Source organism: Poecilia latipinna, unplaced genomic scaffold (assembly GCF_001443285.1).
Source record: "Poecilia latipinna isolate Pla-1442-1.1 unplaced genomic scaffold, P_latipinna-1.0 Scaffold1399, whole genome shotgun sequence".
NCBI classification, from domain to species: domain Eukaryota; kingdom Metazoa; phylum Chordata; class Actinopteri; order Cyprinodontiformes; family Poeciliidae; genus Poecilia; species Poecilia latipinna.
In genome coordinates, this window is record NW_015114015.1 from 30,146 (window position 1) to 52,764 (window position 22,619).

At 38.9% G+C, this 22,619-nt stretch overlaps 1 protein-coding gene across 1 annotated transcript in view; it reads left to right on the forward strand.

The window, feature by feature from the left end:
- LOC106962324 (ELKS/Rab6-interacting/CAST family member 1-like) overlaps nucleotides 1–20,699 on the forward strand; it is a 30,997-nt gene extending 10,298 nt beyond the window's left edge. The window contains exons 4-5 of the mRNA XM_015056678.1: nucleotides 3,632–3,817; nucleotides 20,429–20,699. Coding sequence (XP_014912164.1) covers nucleotides 3,632–3,817; nucleotides 20,429–20,566 — 324 coding nt within the window. The 3' untranslated portion in view covers nucleotides 20,567–20,699. The remainder of the gene's footprint in view (nucleotides 1–3,631; nucleotides 3,818–20,428) is intronic.
- Nucleotides 20,700–22,619: the final 1,920 nt, after the last annotated feature.

Genomic DNA, 22,619 nt, shown 5'->3' on the forward strand with positions numbered 1-22,619 from the left:
AATTGGCCATCGTGTCTGTGAAAAGCTGCTAAAACTTATAGGTTCTTATTGCCATATTATGAGTAAAAACATCTAAATTCACTGTGCTTCTGAAATTTAGACCTAGCATTTTAGTTTTCACATTTCTTTTCAAATCTTGTTTTCTTTTTAGATCGATTCTGGGTGGAAAAAATAAGAGAGCACTGTTGTAATTTCTCTAAAAACGTCTTCCTCAGATCGCTTCATTCATTCCGTTCTTTGTGCCTGTTTCTAGTTTGTCTTGTGTTTGATCCTCGGAGCTTTGCTTCATGTCTGGAAAGTGTTGACAGGGAATTTCTTTTTTTCTGCTGTTTGACAGAATAATATAAATTAGAAAGTGTGAGATAGCAGCTGCTGACCACATGCTAGGTTTATTTTGGGGCTGTAAAGCAAACTCCGTAGAACTGTCTTCGTATGGGCAGCGTAGAAGTTTTACAGCCCAGAATATGAAACCCTGCCGTCTTTTATTCCATCTTTTACACCTCACTTCTTCTCCTAACTCTTTTTTTTCCACTAAAGGGAAATAGACAGCAGAGATTCTTTTAATGGCCTGTTTCCTACTGACAATCCTTCACTGCAAAATATCGCAACTAGAGCTTATCTCTGCGCTGATAACGGTCCAAAAACGTAATGCATTTGAGCGCGTGTGCAATGGAGGGGCAATTGCATACACAAATAACACATCTGAAAAATTATATTTAGTGCAAACATGCTTAGTGTGTGTAAGAAACCAGGAAGCTGCTTCCTGTTACTTGTGGAGATAATCAGGAGCAGCTCAGGGTTACATCCAGGGTGCACATGTGTAGGCGCGTATTAATGTTTTTGTGGTAGCTGTCAATAAGATGAAATTAAAGACGACAGATACTTTGATTCACCGTTAGCTTTTATTGCAGATTTAACGCAGAGACAAGACTGCTTAAAGGATATAGCGTGAAAATCACCCACATCCTCATCGATTCATGTTTTGTTTTTTTGTCAGCATCATAAAACACATGAAGTTACTGAAGTAGTTGAAAATGTCCTACGTTTTTAGCTTTATCAGGAACTTTTCATTCTTATAAGGAATGCAGAGGCTCTGCAAAATTTCCTTACTTTATAAAGAAGGCAGGGGACAGAATTACAACAAAAAACCTTTATTGCAAATATGTCAAAAAGTGTCAGGTACAAGAACAGAATATTTTTTTATGATAGGTACATAATACCCCAGTATTTAGATGAAAAGATGGCATCTGTTGTGCAGCCGATTGATGTTGGGTCGTCTGCTAACTGGCTCGTCTGCCCGTTGTAGTTTCCATGCTTTGCTGTGCAAATGTTTTATATCGCTTCATAACTTCTTCGAGTCAATAGTTTTGCCGCTGTGTTTACATCTGTGAAGCTATGTGACTTGGGTTTTACTCCAATGTGTCATCTTGAATTGTCACTTTATCTCAGTATCGTTTAGTTTCTTCCGAGCGCTAATATCACAGTGCTAAAGTCGACACACTTTGTGTGTGTTGATCTCTGAGGTTTTACTGATCTTCATTGCAGTCCTTGTATCTGACCAGGGCAGCATTGGTGCAGTGGTTGCTTAAAGAATTAGAAAATTGGACAAGTGGAGGACAAAAGAAGAAATGTCGGAGCCGAAACACTTTGATAAAGTCAAGTCCTATAGAGAGCGAGAGAACAAAGCCGAGCCTTGTAGTTAAGTATCGAGAGCCTAGTTTTCAGCTAACGGCTGTTTGAGAATCATTTTCTTTGAGTTAAGCTCCTATCTACATGTTGAACTTTGTGATTGGTATTTGTCATATTTCCAATAAAAGAATGGGATTTGATGGGACGTGAATTTCTTTGAATTGATTAAAAGACCATTTATTGCTCAAAAAGGCGAAATCTGTTTTATAAGAGGAAAAGAAATTCAAATAAAATTCACTAGAAGCAAATTATAAATAAATTAGTCAACTTTTACACAATACTGTGTATTACTGAATCTTTTAGAGCAATGCTGGTCAATCTTATCCGTTCAGACAGGCTGTTTTATCTGCTAAGTATAGTCAACATAACAATGTAAAATGGACATTTGGTTCACCATACCGTCTTAATAAAGCGCTTCAGCAAATAAAGTCAGCAGAGACGAGATAACAACGCACAGATCCTCGAATCTGAACGCTGAGAAGAGCGACGGCTGAAGAGCAGACACGGAGTTCACACAGACAAAATGAAGTCACTGCGCTGAGTGAAAGGATCTTACTTTTTAATTCTCTTTGTGTGTTTGCTGAGTGACGACGGGCACAGAAGGCCGGCGCAGACGCACTGCAGCGTTAAATATAGCTCGCTAACGCACACTCACACTGCTTCCCCTCTTAAAATGCTTCCTCTGCACTTAAATCCCGGTATTCCACAAGGGGAAGAGTTTGGTCTGTTTGTTTTATCTGTGCGAGTGTGTGTGTCTGTCATGGACACGTCTCATGGGGGGTCTCGACTCAGAACCCTTAAACGCTTGCATCTCTGTCACTCTTCTCGTCCTCGTTCCCACGCTTAGCAGACACACATCAGGAACCTACTGTTGCTGTATTCTAGTTTTTATTTAGCCTGAAATTTATAATATAAACAATATATATTAACATATACATAGTGAACAACTGGAAAGTGGACATATTCTCTCTACTTTCAGTAACAAACAATGTTTTGGAGTAGCGTAGATAAACCTCTGTATTTTATTGTGATTTTTTTTGTCTCAAAGTGAGGCATTCTTGTGAAGTGGAAGGGGAAAAGGTACATGTGTTGTGCATTTACAAAGAATGTGGTGAGCGTTTGCATCCAGCCCATCTGAGTTTTTGTAGAACTAAGTTTTTAGAGACTTATATCTTCTCCCATTCTTTTTAGTTTTAGGAAATATCAAGTCAGCTTTTTTTTTTAATCCTGCTTTGAGTTAAATCTTCACTCTACTAGGATTTTCTAATTAAGTTCCTTCTGAAACCATTTTTTTAGCTTTATTTAGTCGTATTGCTGTGCATTTATATTGTTTTTTTGTTTTTTTTTGCGGAACACTTCACAAACTTTTTCCCTGTTTCCCAGTTATGCTGCATTGTGTTGGTCCATCACTCAAAAATTTAATGAAACGCATCGAGTTTATGGTTCAAACGCGACAAGATGTGAAAAGGTTCGATGAGTGTGAATACAAAACAAAGCCATTTTATAATATCTGCCTGAGGATGTAGGAGTTTTGGCTACATTTAAATTCGGTCTAAGATTTACATGAGTTCAACTGCTGTGGCCTTCCTGTTTGCCATTGTTTTTACACTCAATGAAGTCACAACTAATACACACCCGAGTGTGTAGTGTTTGCTTGACTTGACAGTCACAGTACCCAAGTTATGTAAACTTCTTTCAGTGCTTTCTACTCTTTATGGTTGAATTTAATAATTTTTTTGTATTGTCCACACTAAAGTACTTTTCAAGTCTGCATTTCACCCACTTCACTTCTATCCATAATTGCATGCCCTTCCGTTTCCCTGACTTGTAAACTCTTAAACCAGCCGTCATGATTGTTTTGTTTTGTTTTTGTTTTTTTGTGTTTTTTTTGATGCATTTTTATCTTTATTAATTAAACATATTTTTCTGTCCCCTCCTGCAGATTCTCTCTCCTCTCCTGGACCTCAATCAGAATCGCAATAAACTGAAGCTGTACATAAGTCACCTGACCTCACTGTGTCAGGAGCGTGACCCAATCATATTGCAGGACTTTGCCCCGCCCCTATCTTATCACCGCTCTGACTCCGCCTCCTGGCACACGCAGCTGCACAGCATGTCAGAGGAGCAGGTGAGGGTTCTGTTTTGCATAATTGTGACGATAAGAGAAAATTTTGTTCTTCTTTAATTCGTGAGATTATTAAGCTAATTATTACCTGGAACATGGAAAAAAAATATTTCTTAAGGCCTCAGTGTGGCATTTTACTCTATGCGTTGATGTGTGCATCTTGGCATGAGTACGAGTGGAAGACGAGGCCCACACTGGTTGGCTTGGCAGGTTTTTGGCATTACCTTTGACATTTGTAAAGAGATTTACTCCAGCAGGTCACCTGTTGACAAGCACCTGGCTGCACAACAAATACCGGATAAGACATTTTATTTCATCGTACAGTGCAGGGAGTACACTCCGCCTCAGCTCCTTGGCAGGACGAGGGAGGTGGGTTTATACGCAGCTCGGAGCAGCGAGACTGGAAGAGTTTTTTATTTTGCTGTCAAGATCGGAGCAGCGAGAAGACAAGTTGGGGCTCAGGGAATGCCTTCATGTTGCTGCATTATCATAGTAACCACTTGTGTTTTCAGGCTTTCAATATAAACAGTGCATTATTCAATTAAACAAATTGGGTCTGTCGAAGGCTTCCTCTTCCTCCATATTGAAAACATATCAGCCAAAACATGGTTGCTACATGTGGTATGCATTGAAGGCGGTAACTGTAGACGCAGACACACTCGCGCAGCTCGGTGACAGAGTGTGCGGTTTGGTTACCAGTTTCCTACAGTCTCCATGAAAGCCTTATTGTACGTCTCAATGCTGAGAAACGTCTCTGTTTAGCATGAGCGCTTCACATATGGCATAGCATGGTTTCCTGTCGCTTTGAATAAACTCGGAAAATAGAGAATCAAGCTGTCATTTAATCCCAGGGCACATTCGCCGTTCTGCGGGACTTTCTCAGGCAGAAAAATATAACGCATATTTTTCATCATCAGCCCGAAATGCAGACTTTATGTTGTGGTCTTGAGGTCAGACATTAGCTTTTAAATGCAAAGCGTGCTCTGTTAAAACTGATTATGTGGGCAGCTGCTAAAGCTTATCTAATAAGGAATGCAGACTGCTCGTGGTTACAAACAAGTCAAACGTACAGCTGAGATGAAAAACTGTCCAAATTTTCTTATAAATTCACTGGGCTTCACTCGCTTCTTGATTTTTACAGGATCCTCACTAAGACGCCGTGCTGTATCACACAGTAATCCATAACCTGTGTAAATCCAGCTGTTTGGTTTGTTAAAGAATATTAGGGAGGACACCAAATCATGACAATCACAGAATGCAGCTGGAAAATTAAGGTTAGAGTTGTGGAGAACTTGAAATATGTCCAGAGCTGAATTTCTGACAACATACTATTCAGTCCAAAATGGAGAAAGGCACAAATCTGACAATTTTGTGTTTGATTCGCCTTAGAAATTGGCGCTCGAAGCTGAAAGGGACGTCGCGTTTGAGGGAAAACAGTGAGATTTGTTGGGGGGTTTTTTGGTGCTAAAAGCTATTAGCAAGTTTTTTTTCTCCATTTTCTCCCATGAAGATGAAAAGAAACAGCTGTTTGGGTACTAAATGTCCCACTGCTTTAATGAGATAAAACTGTCATTAAAATTTTCATACTGGCAACTTTCACTGCCAGTTACATGGGTGGCAGCCATATTGGATTCAAAACTGAAAGAATGTGCTTTTATATTAGCCAGTGACACTGGTGGCTTATGGGATGTTAATGACTCATAGCAATCTGTTCATGTTAGCTGTAGCTTTATAATAAACACATGAAGGCCTCTTTAAATGAACGCTTTATTAAATGACTTTGGACTTCAGAAAGAAATAAACATGACCTGCCTCTGACACGTTAAGTTAACCACATCATTACAAGGACACATCCAGGCTGAAAATACCAAAATAAGAACCTGTCCTTCTCCTTTTGTATTGAACATCTCAACTATTTAGAAGTGGGAGTTGGGGCTTTCAATCTGAGTTTAGAAAATGTTATTTTCCGATACTATTCAGAATTCTCCAGCGTGGAGTGAGGAAAAGAAAACCCTCCAAACCATATTTATTGCATATTTATTGTTGTTTTCTTGGAGTATAAACATATTTCTAATGGGGTAACTATTACATTCTTGTTGCATTTATGGCATAGTGAAGTAAATAGAAAAATATTACAACGCAACATTTAAAAAAGTCATTATTAAATGTTTGTGGTAATTTAAGCCTCTTTACAAACAACACAAGTCTGAAACTAGGTTATAAAGTGACCTATGAATTTTAAGAAAAGTTTTTAATTCATTCATTAGAAAATTGACTTGGACTAGGACTCGAGACTTGGAAAAATGACTTGTGAACATCTAAGTTATATACATATATGCAATGCATTTTTTTTAAAGTAACGCACAGGTATCGGGTATCCCCAGAAAAGCAAATCAAACTTTCAGAATGAGAAGATTTTAACTTTTAGATTAAAATGTCCCCCTTTTATTTTTGTTCTTGTGTTTCTTTTCATTTTGCCCTTGGAGTTTCTTTCCAGTCCTCCTTTTAGGTTCATTTATCCCAAAGTCATTACGTCAACACTGTATTTCTTATTCACATCTCATTCACTCCATTACAGAGCCTGTTTTGAGGTTTTTAAGCCTTTACAAGATATATTTTTCAGTGGGATGTTTCCCTTAACAGTAATTCATTTCACAATTTGAATCTTTCTGCCCATTTCTCTGTCCAAACCCACCCAGAGTCGGGCAGTGCCACTTGGCGCCATGCATGGATTTTTTTTTTTTTTTTTTAGCCACCAACCAAGCTTACACACAATTGTAAAGAACACACTGGCAGTCTTTCATTCAAGACGGTGTTTCTCATTTTCCTTCATCATGTGTCGCCATCACCCTGACTGACCCTGTTAATACACACCCAGGCTCACACACGGTCTCCCACCAGACCACCGTGCCTCAATGTGCCAGCCTCTCTTTTTCTTTTTTTTCCTGTTTTGTGGTGACTGCGTGTGTTTTACAAGCCTTTCCATGGCTCTGTTAAAATGCCCGGCACTCTGTAAAGCCATTAGCATTGCACCGAAATAGCATGTAAAACACAAACTCATACGAAACGTAATACAGGATTTTTACAGCTGATTTAACATGAATGCACAGTTATCATATGGGACCAGAGAAAGCCTCTGCATTTGACAATCAGATTCTGCTAACACAGTAGCTCGTGCAAATTTCTACCAACAGAGTGAAAAACGGACACACAGAGACAAATATGTTATAAAAATCTATGAATGTTTTTGCTTCTCGATGCAATGCGTTCTAAAAATTAATAAATGCTTCATGATTAAAGAATTTCTACTGAAGCAGCACTACATGGTATCATAACAATTTCATTATTGAATACTAAGATGACTTATAAGTCAGATCTCTGGAATTGAATGTAGTAAACCTGGATCCAAGTCATTTGAGTATTTTTTAAGTATTAATAAGTTTAGGTATTACAGCATGTCCTTGGAAATATAGTAACCCAGTAAATTAGCAGCCAAGCAGCTCACAGCCTCTGGTATTGCTCTTCTTATAACAACTCTTTATAATAACCCACTCTAGTTTCTTTTCCTAATGTTTCAGTGCCTTTTTTGTGCCCATTCCTGCGTCCTTATGACAACGTAGAAACTTCTCAAGATCTCCAAATGGACTGCTCACTGAAGTTTTGTCCGGATCCAGCATTTAATTCAGTCTAGATCTTTTATCAAGCAACAATGCATGGAGTTGAGATTAAACCTGCATTTTCCTCACTCTTTGCTTTCTTCCTCATTGAAATCTATGTTCATTTTAGTCATTAAGGATGAAGAAGTGCTGCTATAGTGTTAATACTCTAAATGCAATAGACCTGAAATACAAAAAATGTATGCAAACAGTATTTTGCACACATTGATACTTAAATAATGAGTTTCTTTTCATATTATGTACAGTTATATAGTGAATGCTTTATGCATCTAATGGAAATGTCAGTGAACCCGATGATGTCCTGCTTATTGATCTGTCTGACAGATTTCATAAAGATATATTTATAAAAAATTATCTTAAAAAGTCTAAACTGAAATAAAATATGTTATTAAAGTAAAGACGATAATATTAATTAAGCATTGTATAAAAAAAAGACTAACTTCTAGCTGCATCTGTTTAAAATGAAGGATTTTTTTTTAGGGATCGTCATGCTTCAATTAATATCAATTATCCACAATAGTATTTTTTTTATTTTTATTAAATCCTGTGTCTCTGATTTTATGTCGGAAGTGTTTAATGTTACGAACAAACTCTGAGCACATAAACAGCATGAGGCTGGAAGCGTTAGGAACCGTAAAGGCCACTCGGGGTGATGTATTTCCCACGCATGTGATGTGGAGAGAGTGTGGATGGATAGATCAGATAAAGCGGAAGCATATTTGTTCTGCACGAACACGTGAGTGATGGATGTCAAAAAGCTTTCACTGTGGATTTTCTTGAACCACAGGCGTTAAGGAATCGTGCCAGTTGTGGCCGAGGCTTGTAACATGCTGTAAGGCAACGCTCTATTGTTTAGTCAGACTTTTCCGAAGCATGAAAGCAGCAGAGTTGTGCAAATTGCTCCTATGTACATGCATACATTTTTGACATTTGCTCGGACATGTTTGCCTTTTGAATATTTTCTTAATGGACCCTAAGCATGTTTCCTCCCCTAATGTGTGTTTGTTTCATCTTTCTGTTTAACTTCAGCTTAACTGCAAAGTAACGCTGTCTTGTACGGCGATGTTATCCTGAAAGCACTGTTTTCTCTGCCATAGTCATAATAATAAGCTTTATGGCTCAATGACGCCTCTAATGAGCACTGAAGAGAGTTGGCATCAGAATTTTCCGCTCTCCGTCACAAACTCAGGAAGTCTCTTTCTGTCCCTATTAATGGTCTGAAGTATGGCAGTAAAAGAAAAACGTATATTCTGTGTTTTTATTCGTGCGAATGCATGTGGGTGTTGCTCCGTCTTACCGTTTGGAAGCGCTCTCTAGAATTTGTGGTGGATGTTTGCACTAGAGTACGTGTTACCGTTGGTCTATTTAAGTCCTTAGCTTATACGTTTGTGTGTGTTTGGTGCCATAAAGAAAAAAATGAATGAAGTGTTATTGGCTGAAATGTCAGCGTGTGACTCTATCAGCTGAAACTTAAATAGTTCCAGGTTGTTAAGTGCGTGTGTTTTTTGGCCTACTAAAACTGGAGAAACTTCAGAAAAATGGATTTGGAATCCGCCATGTACAACTCTCGCAAGTTATTGGAATGAAACAAGCCGGAAAATTCCAGAATTTAGATTTCAATCTTATGATCTGATCTCTTTATTTTAAGAGAAAATTGGGTCTTTTTTTCTACAATGAAAGAAATATTGGATTTTTGCCAGGTGGATAGTAAAAGTTGTTTTTAAAAAGCGGACACAAATTTGAATATTGACATAAAGTTAATTTATTTCAATTGTTAAATATAGCAACTTAGGTTATATAGATGTAATAAACAGTTACATATTCCAAGCATTAATATCTGATTTTGATGATTATGACTTACAGGAGGTTATCACAAAAAAAGGTAAACGCTGAAGAAGCTGGCAGTTCTCAAAATGCTGAAAGTTCAGTGGAAGAAAAACAGTTAGAAAAACACAGAAAAAAAAAGCTTGAGATATAATACTCCACTAAACATGCAATAACTTAATATGTTATTGAAAAAATCTTTTATTTCAGTTAATTCGCCAAGAGAAGCACATAATGTTAATCAGACAAACTGAAGCCTTTACTTCTCGTAATTATGACAATTTCCTGCTTGCAGCTAATGAAAACACATTAGATTAGAATATTAGAGCAGACAATAAAAAAAATAATAATACAACCTAATAAGATGTATGTTTGTGTACTGTATGCATGAACTTCTTTTCTTCATCAATAATGGCTTTTTAAATGCAATTTGCCGTTTATTTTGCCTTCTGCCAGTGTCTGAGCACAGAAAATCGTAGCGTTTGCTTTGTTCTAGATGCACAATAAAACAAATTAGGCTCCCAGTGGGTGTCATCGCTGTTTTTCCATTTTTATCCCCTGATGTCCTTAGGCGAAATGATTCCCTCCTCCCTGGCTGGCAAGAACAATGTGTGTCCATTGATGCGCCTGCCTGAGAGCCGCCCGTCGCTTTAAGGTCACAGATTGGGCGAATTCTGATTGACAGGACGTAAGAAAACAGGACAGGGCAGAGCTGGAACTAAAACATCACCGCTGATAGTGCAGACTGTAAATACTGCGCCAACAATGGGAGTGGAAGTCCAGCTGCGTCTGTGTCAGTAGGATTTTAGCATCCGCTTTGATTAAAGCATTCAGTCGTGGTAAAAACGAGCTCGCAAGAAACTACATAGAATTGTAAATCCAGGCTGTTACATGAACATTTTACCTTGATCATATTTTAACAAATAATGTACCCCCATATACTTCACAATAAATGACTTAATAGACATTTGTAGAGTTTGGGCAGCAAGGATTAGGGATTGTTTTCCTGCAGAAAGTCAGAACCATCCATCTGTTCTGTGTTGTAGTTTGGAGTCTCTAGTCTAGGCTTTCATCAAGCATCTCTGCTTCCTCCTTCAAGGATGATTGTTTTCTCTTTAAATAAAAGCACATATAATCATTTTGACTATTGCACACGCCCACACATGTACGTTCAGTGGATTTCATAACAATAGATTGACTTGTCTCAAAAAACTCCAAGCTACCCCAAACCTGTCCATGAAGAAAATCTGAAATGATTTATTCAACTTTACTGGCACTTGTGTGTCCTCATAGTATGACCAAAGCAGATACACAGAAGAAAAAAAACTCACACTCGACCAGGTCTCGGTACCTATTTCATAGCAACACATCTGTAAGCACACACACACACACTTTGGCCTTCACTGGTCATTACTGACAAACTGCTGGTTTTCAGAGTTATTGAATCCAGGCTTAATGGCTTTACCAGACGACCTCTTTTCACATGCCTGTGTCTTTTTCTCTGACTTTCTCTCCTTTCACCCTTGAACTTTCCCTCTCTCTTTTTTTTATCTCCTTCTCGTCCTTTGTGTGCCTCTTTGCTTTTCTCCATCCTTGTAAAACCGTCTTTTAATCTTCCTGTTCATATTGACTTTCCTACTGTCGGTGACCGGGCTGCTCACTCTTCTCACTTCAGCTGCTGCCTTTCCTTTCCACGGCTGTTTCCCTCCATTTCCTCCTTCAACGGTAATGCAAAAACAAGCTGGTATTGGCGACAGGTGAAGGCCAAAGACCTCAATTTACACACAAAATAAAATGTGCAGAAAGCTGCTTTCCACTCTTAGTCCTTTCCCACTTTTTATCCAAATGCTGCCCTCCTCACAGAGTTGGCCATAACAGAGGTCCAGCTTCACACTTTTCTCCTACATAAGTGGTGCAGATGTTTCCCTCAACAAGTTCAAGTCATTTGTAGTTGCTATACTGGAAGAATTTACTTCATAATGGTTGTAAAACACTGTAGACCTGGGCCCAAAAGCAACACTTATTCCTAACAGCTGAAATTTGTCTTTCCTGGAAGCATGGAGAAAGTATAATGGCGTTCTTTCATCCTGCTGGCTGGCAGTGTGCAAACAACACGTGGGGGAGGGGCAGAGCTGTCGCTCTTTAATCCAAGCACCTGCAATAGGAAGACTGTGATATATATATATATATATCAACCTTCTTTCATCCAGCTGACATCCAGCTGACTATAAATGCTTGGTAAAGAGTAATCGTAGTCATCTCATTTAAAGGATTTCCAAATATAGGAACCATATTTTGTAACATTTTAAGACCTTTGAAGCCATAACCATTTATATTACCTAGAGAGGCACCAAAGAAATTAGCTTACAGCTCGTAATGCTAACCAAGCCAAAGCGCTAATGCTTACACGCTAAAGACAATGTTTAACGTCAACTCTCCGATCATTCGACTTTCTGCCTTTGTGTTGAAATAACAGCATTTCCTGCCTCGCGGTGACCGCCCTCATCAGGCTTAACACCACAAATGCTAAAAAATTATTGACCACTGCTTAAATATAAATCTTTTAAATGCTGCTAATCATAGCCCTAAATGCCAAATAATAAACTGGTACATCAGATGTTGACCACTAACCACTAATCGATGGTTTACTAGTCGTCCTTTCTTGTGAATCCAAAAACTTGTGAAGAAATTGTGATTTTTGTTGTTGTTGTTTTGCTTTTTTGGGGGGGGCATTTCAGGAATTTAAAGGTTCAGTATTAGAAAGAGAAGGCTTGCGTTTTCTGTACTGAAAATGATTTTTTATATATCTTTTTTTTTCTCCTTTTAAAATTTGTGTGCTCAAAGCTTTAATTTAAATGAAACGGTAAACTCAAAAATCACAGTTTGGGATTTTGCTCAAGTGCTTTTATCTCCCTTAGATTGTTTCACTCTGACTGTACGCAATTACCGCTGCGGTCTTTTTCTTGTTTACTTCTGCAGCACTTTATATTGTCAGGCCAGCTCTGTGTATTTGGTCCTCAAGGGCCAATTTAAGCTTTAAGCCTTGTTTATATGCCTTGTAAGTCCTGTTCCCTCTGAAGCTCCTCCATGTAGTTAGAGTGCAGGCTTCAGATTCATGAGCCCCGTTTGTTGGACGGTGGAAGCCTTTGAAGGTCGCGCTTGTAAATATGAATCTGTTCCTGAAGTGAGTTTAGCTTTCTAAATAGCCTATAAAAATAAAATTACCAACCGATTCTGATTTGCCCACCAGACACTTTCTCCGGAGATGTTAAAGAGTGCAGTGTTTCAGTCCTCCACGAGCAGTTTTAGCCACAAGTCGTGGAGCAGTATTCCCACCACAGCTCGTTAGCTCGCGTTATTAGTGGAGCTGCCTCCGCTACGACTGTGCTGGACATAATGTGGGCACTTTTGGGCTTGGTGCAGCACCGGCAGCCAACTTATGAAGCATTTTACACGCTGTTGTAGTCTGTACGGGCAAAATGGTTAGAATAAAAACGGGCAGAAGGATCGAAGTCTGTAGAGGCCAATTTATATTTTTGTTGCTCGTAATAGTATTTCTATAGCACCTGTTAGTGTTTCTGCTTTTCCTTCGACTTTACATCATATAATCTCCCCCATTATAGAGTCGAAATAGGTAAAAATATGCCCTCCAGACATTTTCAGATTCCTCTCTCGCTCTCTCTCTCTGAGCTGAAGGCTTTTAGTTCTGTATTTCTTTTACATTTAACTATGTCATTGAGGTATTTTTTTTATTATAAAACAAGAACATTTGCTTCTTTGCAGTCTAAGTTTATTTAAAATGGATATTTCAGAGACGCAGATGGTTACAATGTAAAGAAATATGACACTTTTTGTAAATATTTTAGGGTAAATGCAGCCCCTATGGTTTGAACAAAACGGTGCCAATCAAATAAGAAAACCATTAAATGCCCTCTGTCTTGTCTTGTTCAGTTGCACTGATTATTTTAGGCATTTTACTTTTAAATTAAAGTGCGTGTATCTTAAGCCATCGCCTGACTTTGACGTCTTTATTTTTGCTAGCTCGGCTCCTCTCAGACTGTCAGACCAAACCGCATACAGCAGCAACGGCTACCCAACACTGTATTACTGCTGCTGTAAATGCAGTGCTTTGTATTCTTTGTTACATCATCTTTTTAATAGGCCAACAAAAATCCCCCCCAAAAAATTCTGGCTTTCATATCTCTTTACAAATAAAAATCTGAAAGTCGGGCCTGTATTTCTTTTCAGCCCCTCTGCTGTTACATCTGCGATCCTTTTGAGGTTTATCTCACCAGCTCTCCACGTATAGAGTGTGCAATACATATATTTTTTTTTTCTTCTCTGAAGAAGTTTTAAAGCTCAGTTAGAGTCAATGGAGAGAATCTGTGAAAAGCAACGTGACTGGGCCGTTCTAACAGGTGAACACGCCTTGATCTCAGCCGTTCCATCGTGGTCGTTCCCTTTGACTGCAGGCTTGGGGTCGTTTTCCACCTTGAAGGTTTGCCTCCACCTTTGCAGACTCCACTGGGTGTTCTTCCAGGATTGGCCTGCATTTAGCTCCATCGACATTCACATCAACTCCGCAAATGAGATTTCATACGGCTTTCTTTCAACAAGTCGGAGGGAATAATATGAAAGTAGACTTCACCGCCTGAGTTGTGGGTCTGTCCAGGACCTATAAAGTTACCACGGGCCTCTTGGCTGCTCCTCTGATCGATGTTCTCTTTACCCGGCCTGTCAGTTCAGGTGGACAGCTTTGTCTTTTTATGGTTTGTAGTTGTGTTTTGTTATTTCCACTTTCCGGTGATGGATAGAAGATCAGATCTCCGTGAGGCGTTCGCAGTTTGGGGTTTCGTTTAACAACCTAACCCCGTTTTAAACTTCCTGCTGCGTTCCCCGCAGCTTCACGAAGCTGCCCGGTTATGAATGTTCTCGCTAAGACGGTCGGAGAACATCTGGACCCATGCTAAGATTAAATTACGTTCAACTGGATTCTGTTTAATAAGCGAGTGACCCCTGAAGGTAACTGGAATTAGCTGTGGGTTTTGTTAAGGCACATGAGATCAAAGAGGGTCGAATACGCTTTCAAACTACAACTTCTGCCTTTTTCTTTTCACTTTGCACTACAAACTGTAAAGAAGTGTAAGGGGAGGGAATACATTTTTTGCAGAACGCTGTAGTTTTTACTGGAAGATGAGCTGAGCCTGATCTGAGGAGACACGAGACTCACTACCAAGAACATTCTTGTTAAATGAGTCAAATCACGGGGAAGTTTTGGTGTTTCAACAAACAGCCATGAAGTAGACGGATACAAACATTTGGCTTAAGTTACTGTAAATTAAAAACCGTCCTCAAAGAAACCCTCCGTCGTAAGATGATACATTTGTTCTTCCTCTCCTTTGTTTCCTTTTCTCCCCCCCTTTTTTGCTCTCCGTTTGCGAGTGTTTGTTCATGCTCCTATCTTCCTTTGCTGACTTATGGTTTCTTTAGAAAACATTAGCATTCCTCCACAAAGAGGTTCAGGCCCTGCAACACGTGTCAGGAGGTCAGCGCATACACACATCTTACCTGTCATCCTCATTCTCGAGCTGATAACCTGTGTGTGAACGAACGCGGGACACGGGCTGCTCCAGCAGTGTTTGTGTTTGTGTGTGTGTGTGTGTGTGTGTCGCCGTAAGGCCGATAATGATCAATCATGATAATGGAGCTTTAATGGCTGCAGTAAAAAAAAAAAAAAAAAGCAAAACAGACCCTCTCTGTGTAACAGACACACACGTAACCCCTTCACCTTCATCTTCCCTTCTTTGCTCAGACCCTTCTGCCACTCAGTTAATCAGGATTGGATCTTTAACCTCATGTAGTTCGCTCCCTCGCCTGTCACCGTAAAAACCGAACTACTGTGTCATATATTCTGACAGGAAGCACATCTGTGTAATTTTTTATTATTCCCTCCATTTATATCAATCTTCTGCATTTCTTTATTTATTTTTTTTTTTTTTTTGTACCACACGCTGAGATTTCATGAAACACGATCAGCAGCGGATCTAAAATACAGCATTCAAAGTCATAATGCAAAAATCTGAAACGGATTCAGCCGTAAAGCTCTTGATTTAGATGAAGACGTTTATCGTTCAGCAGCAAGTGGGACTTTCTCTTTGGAATATATAAGCATTTTGGTTTATAACACCTATTGGAAGATTATAATCTCTGCTATTAGAAGTCACGTTTCGCAAGTTTGAATCAGTTTAATCACTCATTTTTGCATCATTTCTTTAAATCACCGAAAACATCGTGATAATAAGGAATAAGATTGTTTATTCTTGAATTATTCAATTTTATTCTTCACATATAAAACTCCCAGAAGAGGTAAGTATACTTCATTGTAAAAATGCAATACCTTCATATCTTTAAGAAAACAGACAATCCAGTAAGACGTTAGCTTGTACGTGAAGAAATTTATTGAATGTGCAGCGCAAGATCATCAGGTTGAAAACTGTTCCAAGATCAACAGTGGTAGAGACTCATATTCTCCATATAATCTTTCCTAACAAGCTAATAAAACATAAACAGCCTCAGTAGCTATCAGGACTGATTATTTTTTGGCATTTCTGTTCTGGATTCACAGCTTGTTGTTCGGTTCATCTCTCAAATATTTATGTTTTTGGTTTAAAAGAGGAAGATACAATAGGCTAGGATGAAGCAAGAGAATTATGCTTTGCAGCCAAATAAGAATAATAATAAAGTTATTTAAAAATAAACACCTGATTCTGAAAGGCAACAGATGCTCTTATCAAGAAAAAGCTAAAAATAAATAAATAAATAAATTTTAAAAAAAAAAAACAGTCCCACTGCCAATCACATGATGCAAATCTTATCTGATTTGTGCGGGAGTATCGCTCATAAAGTATGAGGATTAAATAAGACATAACAATTCAAAGATATTTATACTGTTGTGATCTGCTGATCCCCTCAGAAAGAGCCGTGCTGGTTTACCACCACAACCTTAAATGGTTGTTATACGGAAGGACGGATCCATTGTTTCGTGCCATTTACACAATCCTGAACCCACCGTCTGAAAGTTGCAGCAGAAAACAAGATTAGGCATTGCATTGCATCTGTTATTGTTGGATTTTATTGAGTCTGTACAAACTGCAGCCTCTTTCCTGCTCTGAGTTTACAGTAATGCTGCCCGGTGAGGTTTTGTGTTGCTCTGGAAAGAACCGACCCAGAATAATGATCTGCTTTGTTGGAGGAATTTTATTGATTGAAATGCCAACCAAATCACTGTGACTGCAGTATTTTATGTTTCTACTTATCTCCATACTTTTATCTCAGGAAAGAACAAAATTTGACCTCTTCTTTAGACTTCAAGTTCACCTAAGTTACTTCTAGCTTGAGTGGATTTGATAGTCCCTTGTAAGACAACATAAGGTTTACATTAATTATATTTTTATTTAATTATGGGTTAAAAAAATTTGAAATTTGTGTTTTGTATAAAGAAAACCAAGTGGTATTGTTCGGTAAATTTCCTTTTCCATGTTTTTTCAGTCTGTTTACTGAAGTCCGCTATTGCTTTTGGAGACTTTTGGCTGTGAAGCAGATATGCTGTGGATTCTTCTTCAAAATAAAACCTGCATTTAGTGTGTGTGTGGTTTTATTTTTTTTGTCTGTGTTTGTGTTTTTTTGGGGGGGGCAGGGTTTACCCAATTTGACTTTTTTTTTTTATCGTTTTCCACCGATTTTGTCAAACGCGGGTCAAGGTCGCTTGAGAAAAGCGGCACTAAACCGATTATCTCCTCTCAATCACCCTCTAACCTTATCTTTACTGCCGTGTTGTTCTGGGAGATTGCGGCTTAAAATGCAAAGCCATTAAGTTGAATTACCTAAAAAAAGCGCTCAGATTGATGCTGGCGATGTCACTGTTCTTCGCTGTAAAACAGAGCCCTCTAAATCCTTCGCTCGCTCAATCCAGCACTCTTAAAGGTCTGCGTGGCCTGATAGGGCCAGCAGAGCTGATAAAAGGATGAACATTTTTTTTTTTTAAATCAAGGTGATAACTGTCACCCAGCAGATAACAGCGATAGGAGTTGGACTCTGTGCTCAAAACGCCCCGTTTTTCCTTCAAATCTTGTGTTTTTTTTTTTTTTTTCCTGTCCGTCATGTGGCGGGGATTCCTCAAAGATTTGATAATGCGCTTCGATTTTCCCCCTCAAAATTTCAAAACCGATCCTTAGCGTTGTCCATAAAAGTCTTTTGGATGGCAAATTTTCGAAGCATGTGTTTCCTATATCCATCACCTGGAGAGAGTGAATGAGTCAGAGTGTAAGTTTAGATCTGTGCAGTGGGGGTAGTCTCCAAAGCGGGGCCAAGCGTTTGCTCTTTTAACATGGCATTAAACTATCCTGCATGTTTCCTCTGAACCCTTTCTTCTACAAAAATCCGTTGAGGTTTGAGGTTGCATGAAAAGTTCACGGGGTAGCAAGACGGTTTGTCGGCGACTCGCGAGTAATCTTCAGATTCTCTCGCTAATTATTTTTCCTATGAAGCTGTTTCTCCAGATCCGACTTACAGTGGCAGCAAACCTTTTATGGAGTAAATAGACTGGAGATTTAAATCTAACATAGTGATTAATTATGCATGGGGGGGGGGTTGGAAAATGTGCACCGTTTTTATTTCCTATAAATAGTCTAATGAATACAAGTTTTATTTTGCATGTTTTCATTTGGTCATGACTGGATTCAGCTGAACTGTTTGAAATCGTGCAGCACTGAGAAGAGCCAGAATTTAATAGAAATGTTTAAAACTGGTTTTAGATGTCCTGACTTTTTTTAGTCCCTGGTGTGGGCCAAGTTTCAAACACAACCTGCAATTAAATGGGCAGGGGGGGAAACAAAAAAATCAACAATTTCAGTTTCTCCAATAATAAAAATGACCCAATATATGGATAATCAGCAATATATGCATGTGCTTTATAGGCAGAGTTTCATTAATCATTAATGTTATTGCTTGGAGCAGTTTTACACATGAATAACGCCACTGTAATATAAAATACCACTGAGGTTTTTCTGGCTATGAGATGAGAGGAGAATGAAGAGGTTCGGCTATAACGAGGGGATACTTGCCAGTATCTGACCCAGGCCTCACACACACACACACACACACACCATCATAAATGTAGGCTTGTGTTACACGAATGTTTAAGCGGCGCTCTTATTGATACAGATGTATTGGTCATTAAGCCGGTTAGATTTGACGTCTCAGCTCCGCCGCGGCCAAAGAAAACAGCAGCGTTGCTTTGCTGCAGAAACGTTCCCGTCCGTTTGAAGAGAAGGAGCTACGCTCGGGTCTTTTCAGATTACCGGCTCACATATATTATAATCTGAGGAGTTGTTTTGTAGGCGTTTGACTTCAAACACGCTTTAGAAGTGTCAAATTGCAAACATCTCTCCATGGTGCTCTGCGCCACATTGGACTGGAGCAGGGATGGGTGGTGGGGGGGGGGAGGCATCGGGTGGAGCTCTATGTAGCAACCCCCCTGCCTTCTTGAGCCCCGTCCTGCATCTCAGTTTTAGTGCTTAGGGCATTGGGGTTGGGGTGGGATAGACTCTGCAGTTGGGTCTTACACACCCCACCCACAAACCCAATCTAGTTCACTTTATGGATACATATCTGCAACATTAAAACAGACACAAATGCATGGGGGGCTGGGGGGAACCTGCTCTAGACTGGAGGTGTTAGGGTTGGGAGGGGGGTGTACCCATCTTGAGATATACTCAAATCCTAAAGTTTAGGATTTACTGAAATAATTTGCCAGGTCTGGAGAAGAATGGGGGGAAAAAAAAAAATTCCAGACCTCTTTCCATTTCCCACTAAGGAAATGCAAACACTAAGCAGCTAAATAATAATATGCATAAAGCAGCAACACTGCTTTGGCTGCGGCTGAGAGTTTGCGCCTTAATTCCTGATCTTTCCGACGGTGCATCAGCGTCGCGTTTAAAACTCACTGAACCGGCAGCCGGTGAAGAGGGGAAAAATAAGTCTCATTACGTCGAGCCAAAAGCATAAATTCAGTCATGCCTTCGATGTCCTGTGGTCATAATCCATGTTGGAGAAAATATTTTCACTTGGCTCCTGTAATCTGTTGTCCCTGTTGGCCAGGTGATTTTTGTAAATCCCACAGATTCTATTGGTTCTGATGGATCTGAGAATTCCCCATGAGGCCATTTGCGTTTTTGCATGAACTAATGATATTAAAATGCCTAATCATTTATTAATCTGTCCAGAATATGTGTTTTTAGGAACAGTAAGCTTTTTAATGTCTGATTAGTTTTTATTCAGAGGATCGTATTAATTTTTAAAAAATATGACAAATCTTCATTAGCCTAATCTCTCCTTTTTTTTCTTTTTTTTTTTTTTTACATTTTAATACAACTATTGTGCAATATGAACTGATTTAGTTTTGACAATGTGACTCAATATCTAGCTGCATTTGTAATAGACTAATGTTATTAGTTCATGATCACCAGTAGTTTAATACCAAGAAGTAGTTTTGGTTAATTGAACTGTTTTTCCATTCATTTCTGCATTTTATGCAAAAACGAAATATCTTGCATTTTTGCAAATGCAAAAGTGCAAAAATGCAATTTTGTCGAATTGCAAAAATGCAACTTTTTGCCTGAAATATTTGTGGAAATTAAACGTTCGAACTTGGTCTTGGTCTCGGAAGAAACCGGTCTTGACACACTTTTACTGGCACTTTTTTATTTATCTGCTTTCTTACAGTAGGAATGGTACGACGCTGTTGAGCTTTGAAACATTGCCATAAATCTCTACAGGGAAGTAATATTCACAAAATGTGCTTTGCTGTCCTTGAAAATACAAGAGTTTACAGTTTGTGAAGTGGAAGAATTTGGCCTTCAACTTTCCCATAAATGGAAAATATTACACCAATAACTGATTTCATAATTTGTGGATAAGATTGGAGTATCGTTTAGTTACCTAAAGGTTCATATTTTGTTATCCAACGTCCAAAAGGTTTTCAGAAAGGGAAAGTCTTTTATTGTGGTCACAAAATTGTTACGTTTTTCTCCTCCCTTTTTTGCGTTTCTTTCAGTTGGAGGCGGAGTTAGCGTTGTGTGAGAAGGAGGAGGCGGAGCTCCAGGAGTACGCCAATCAGGTCCTGCAGCAGATTGCCGACCGGTGCCCGGACATTTTGGAACAAGTCGTCAATGCCTTGGAGGACAGCTGCTGACTGACCTTTGCACACACACACACACACACACACACACGCTCACAGACTGACTGGAAAAGAAAAAAAAAAAATCACACTCGCTTGCATGCAAAAGTCAAACATTGAGCGCGAACACACCGGGGAAAAAAAAAAATAATAATAAATAAAAATAACATCTCCTGCAAGCCGCCACAATCCTCCTGAAACGGAAAGAAAATCAACGTTGAAGAAGTTCAACTGTGCTTTAGTTGTTCTAATTTAAGAGGAATGTTGGTGTTACATCGCGACAGAAAAACACATTTCCAATATCAACAAGCTGTGCCAGCTGAAGGAAACGATGTCCCTTGGTCAGTTTAAAGTGCTTTATTGGCAGATTAAATCAGAATAGATATATTTTTCTAACTCTTCTTAGAAAGAAAGCACTTCTGCTGCACTGACCATCTGTTACACTAACCATCTTGTAAGTCCTGGCTGGTGGCTGCGGTTCCACTCTGGGAAAATATTTTCAACCCGAGAAAAGGGGGTTAAAAAAAAAAAAAAAAAAAGTTATTTGGGCTTGCCAGGGTGCTTCTGATGCTAGACTTGCACGTTGTTGCCACATTTTTTTTTTTTTATTATTATTTGATCAATTTGAGCGTGTTTATTTCAGCTGCCTTTCGCTATTTGCATCATTTGCTGCTATCTTTTTTTTTTTAACTTTTAGTCAGTTTTTGTTCCTTTCTCTGCAGGTGTTTGATAAAAAAAATGTCCAAATGTCTTTAGTACCTTCTACACCTATAGGCAACCCTGGTAAGGATTGGTAAAATGCTTCAAAACAGATGAGGTTTTTTGCTGTTTGTTTTATTTGCAGTAATATTTTTTTTTCCTGTTCTGCCTTTTGTACTTTGTACACCCCTCTTCTTCTTATTTGACAAAACGTAGTCCTCTAATACAACGCCACAAGGTGGAAGCATCTTTAGATGGAGGTTGTTATGGGGAGAAAGTTGACTTTTCCAAACGTTTTGGCTCTTTATCGTGTTAAAATGTTATAAAGGCAACCAGATTTTACTGAAGTTTTTGCAACGAGGTTTCCAGGACCTTTGGAGGAGAAAACGGCGTCATAGGTCCTTCACGTATCTAATTGATTTATGGCAAATTAACCTAATCTAATAACTAAGCTCTGATGGGGAGCTCAGTCACACCACCAGATTAAACCTGGATTAACATTGTGTCCAAGTTATAGTTATTTTAAACATTTCAGCCACTCCAAATATTGACAAGTTTAAGCATGTAGCTATCTGTTATTGACTTTTGAAGATCAGAATGCATATGCCTTAATAAAATTTTGTGGGGTTTTTTGTCTTTTTTTTTTTTAACTAGTTATGCGTCTTAAGAAAAATGATAGATGAATTTAAATGTTAATATTTCTTGACGTGGCTTTTCCACTGCTTAAAAATTAGATTTTGTCAAAAGCCGTTTTTATCCTTCTCTACCAGGGGTTCGGCTTAAATGCGGAAGGTTCTCTGGTTTCTTGTAAATCGTCGTGTAAATCGTCGAGGAGTTCGTTTCATTAGCATCACGGCGTCTCAGTTTGCCGTCTGTCGTCGCTCATCATGAAAAAAACCCGAAACGACGACACATCTCGCAACAGAACCTTTACTCAAGCACTCGGACGTGCTGTAAACGCGGATCGCCTCTGTGAAAACAAAACACGTCTTTGGTTTAGTCACGTCGTCCCGACTGAAATCAGGTTGACTTCAAATAATTCCTCAGCGCATCTTCCTCACGAGCCTCCCTTTAGAGTCACCGAGAGGTCAAATAGTTTCTGAAACGTCATTGTTTCTTTCCGAGAAGTAAGTGTTGCATATAAATACAGATATATTTTTCTTGTTTCTTTTAAAAGTATGCATAAAAAAAGTATAATCTTTGTTGTTCTGGTGTCAAACTCTGTTTCTTTTTGCCATTTTGTGAATAATTGGATGTGTTGTTAGACTTTGTTTCCACCGGGAAGACTCTTCAAAGTTTCTTGTCGAGTTCAACACTGACAGTATTAGCACGGTCCAGAGCTGCAGATGATTTCAAGTAAACATTATTT